The following is a 2,838-nucleotide window of genomic DNA, read 5'->3' on the forward strand; positions in this document are numbered from 1 at the left end:
TATTCTTACCGAAAGAAGTCAAGGCTACGCTCGACGGCACCTCTAAGAGCGTGTCCTCCAATGTACTCTCCGTCAACGCGCTCCACCAGTATTCCGGACTTGGCATCGAAAGAGTTGTTGTCCACGCTCTCTCCATCTCGTCGATCGTAGATAGGACGTTGACCCTTACGATAAAACAATCCTAGCAATAGTGTTTCCACCTACAAATTACAACTAGAATGTGATCTAATTGAAGAAAACTACAAGCATGCTTTTCAATCAACAAATAAATTTACTTACTCTCTCAATCTCAATGGTCTTTCGCACATAACCATCGGGGATCAAAATAAGGATGGTGTGCATCATTTTGAATCCCATCTCGATGGCATGGCTAGACACAATGCCAAAGTGATCAGTGGAGCTTAGGGTGATGTACCACCCATTGTCTGCCACATACTTTGAAGCTATTACGGCCACTTTCTTACTTAATTTTCGAGAGAATTGATTCCATGGAGGGACCTGCATAATACGCATTGTTAATTTAATTAAAGTTCCAAAACTATCATAGATTGTCCATTGTGGTTTTGAAGGATGCATACCTCGTTCTCTAAAAAATTTTCAACTTTAAAGTTTGTTGGAAAATCCGCAAACAAAAGAGAGGCCACTTCATTGCTCTTTTCCCCATCAACATGGGCTGAATGAAGAAAATCCAAGATCCTGCATACGATCAAATAAATGTATTTCAAACATTCACAACACACACCACACATAGTTAGTCTTTCTTTTCACATGTGTTTACCATTTCTCATCATCGAGAGAAATTTTGTAAACATCTGGCATGTTCCCAATAACGTTCACATCACAATCTATGGAAGGCACTGCATAATCAGAAAATAAAATATTTCATCAAGAATTGTTGAGTAGAAAGAAAGTGACAGCTAGATATCTATACAAGCAAGTTTACCTGTGGAGCCTTGAGCACCTTTTTGGTTCTTTTTGGGAGACTTATTGGGCTTCTTGGATCTAACAAAATCCAATCGTTTCTTTATAGAGGAGATTGTACTATTGTTTACTCTTTTCGAAGAGGTGGCTTTCTTGGAAGCTGAGCCAATCTCCTCAATACCATTTTCATTTCTTTCAAGAACGTGCTCTAAAGCAAACAAAAATATATTTCTCACAAACATAATCTAAATAGTATGAGCACTTTAACAATTTTGTAGTTTTTATAAATGCCAAAAATAACCTTTATATAAGTTCCCTTCATCACGTGGGTAGGTGCCTCGAGTGTAATCTAGCCACCAAGGGCAATACTCAATTTCCCAAGCAATCAAACCATAATCTCTCATCCATAGTGGGTACATACACTCCTCACAAGAGAGGTCCCTCCAACTTTCAACAGCAATTGGCAACTTCTCCAACAAAGTTTGATCGTAAAGTTGAATTAGCCATCTACATAAAATGCAGTTAACTTTATTTGAGCTCCTTTCCTAAGTGACTTATTTATTATACAAACTCTAAGTAAAAAATAGAATGACAACCATAAAGATATCAATTGTATTACCTGAATAATACTCTCCTTGAAGATTCCATAAGCTCTGGAATTTTTGCATCCGACTCTTTTGTGTTGAGCTTACTCCAAAGCTCCACAAAAGCTTTATCAATGTGGTCCCTCAATTGGTGATGAAACCATGCTTCAAAGCCCTCCGGAATTTCTTCAATCATTTTCCCTTTGATCCTCAAGCATTGCTTCAAGATACTTCCCCAATACCACTCTTTACGCAAGTACATTCTAAATTTCATTGCACTAATATAACGCTCAGAAGTAACATCATCTACACGGCAATGCATCAAAGAGTGCAATATTTCCTTTTTCCTATAGAGCAAACAATAAACAAACCATAAATGCATTGATTCATTTGATGATTTCATGTGTATTTTTTATCCAAAAATTATTACCTCTCTGGTGATATTTTAGAAGTTGCCAAAGAGTGGACTTTGTCTCTTGTAAGGCCCACTTGATCCTTTTCTCTTATCCAATTGAAGTTAAATAATAAAGAGAAGAACCCTTGGCCATTGGCGGGGTTGGCAATGGCCAACATCTATGTTATATTAGCACGAGATCAAATCAAATCAATTTTTCAATCAAATATATCAAATTCAAATGACATGTCAACTTACAATTTAGTAGAAATTCAAACATAAACGGGGAGAAGAGAAAGTGTTTACCTTATAAGCTCTTTCTTTGAATATTTTTTCTATTCTTCCTCGAGCAACCATTTCCTTTTCTGGCAGTGAAATCGAGGGATCATTGATCTCTTGCATCTCTTTGATAAGAGACAAGTCAAAGTCTTCCTTTTGTAGAGCAAATGAAAAAAAAAGTAAGATTTTACAAAATAATGTCAAGCTTTAGAAATTACATAAAAAGTGTACTTTAAGGCAAAAAAATTTACCTTCCATATGAGCATTGCTAATAAAAGAGCAGAAGCGTTGTACCAACTCCCTTTAGATGCCTTCTTCTCACAAGCAAGCTCTACCTCTATCCATTGAATCCAATCTTGGGGAAAGTCTTTCATTAAAGAATCTTTGCTTGCCACAGCCAGTTTTTGGAACAAGAAGATCTCCTGCCCAAAATTTGTGCTCACAGTGGTTCTACCAATCCTAAACCACAATATCTTAAATTAAATGGCAGTAGAATGACATCGATAAAGTAATAGCAATAACGTTCAAAACAACAAATGTGCTTACTCATTTTGAGAACGCAAAGCTAGCATAAGCTCCCCCTCTGCACTTCTATCAACAAAGACAAATTGACATTTCACAGAACAATGTCTCCACTTTATCATTGAAAATTCTACAACA

General features: G+C 36.6%; 1 protein-coding gene across 1 annotated transcript; it reads right to left on the bottom strand.

Moving 5' to 3' along the window:
• Positions 1-774: 774 nt before the first annotated feature.
• LOC147429806 (uncharacterized) lies at positions 775-1,328 on the bottom strand. Its single transcript, XM_086495059.1, has 3 exons — positions 1,223-1,328; positions 944-1,129; positions 775-857 (listed from the first exon to the last, which is right to left on the bottom strand). The coding sequence occupies exons 1-3, from the start codon at positions 1,323-1,325 to the stop codon at positions 775-777; spliced, it is 372 nt and encodes a 123-aa protein (XP_086351185.1). The 5' UTR covers positions 1,326-1,328.
• Between the last annotated feature and the right edge of the window lie 1,510 nt (positions 1,329-2,838).

This window comes from Adiantum capillus-veneris, chromosome 22, assembly GCF_014529385.1.
Source record: "Adiantum capillus-veneris isolate H3 chromosome 22, ASM1452938v2, whole genome shotgun sequence".
NCBI classification, from domain to species: Eukaryota; Viridiplantae; Streptophyta; class Polypodiopsida; order Polypodiales; family Pteridaceae; genus Adiantum; species Adiantum capillus-veneris.

Coding starts and splice junctions, on each gene's coding strand:
- LOC147429806 (XM_086495059.1), bottom strand. CDS start 1,325: ATGAGAGATTATGGTTTGATTGCTTGGGAAATTGAGTATTGCCCTTGG. Junction 1,130..1,222: donor TGAAGGGAACTTATATAAAG/GTTATTTTTGGC, acceptor TGTTTGCTTTAG/AGCACGTTCTTGAAAGAAAT. Junction 858..943: donor AGGTGCTCAAGGCTCCACAG/GTAAACTTGCTT, acceptor CTGATTATGCAG/TGCCTTCCATAGATTGTGAT.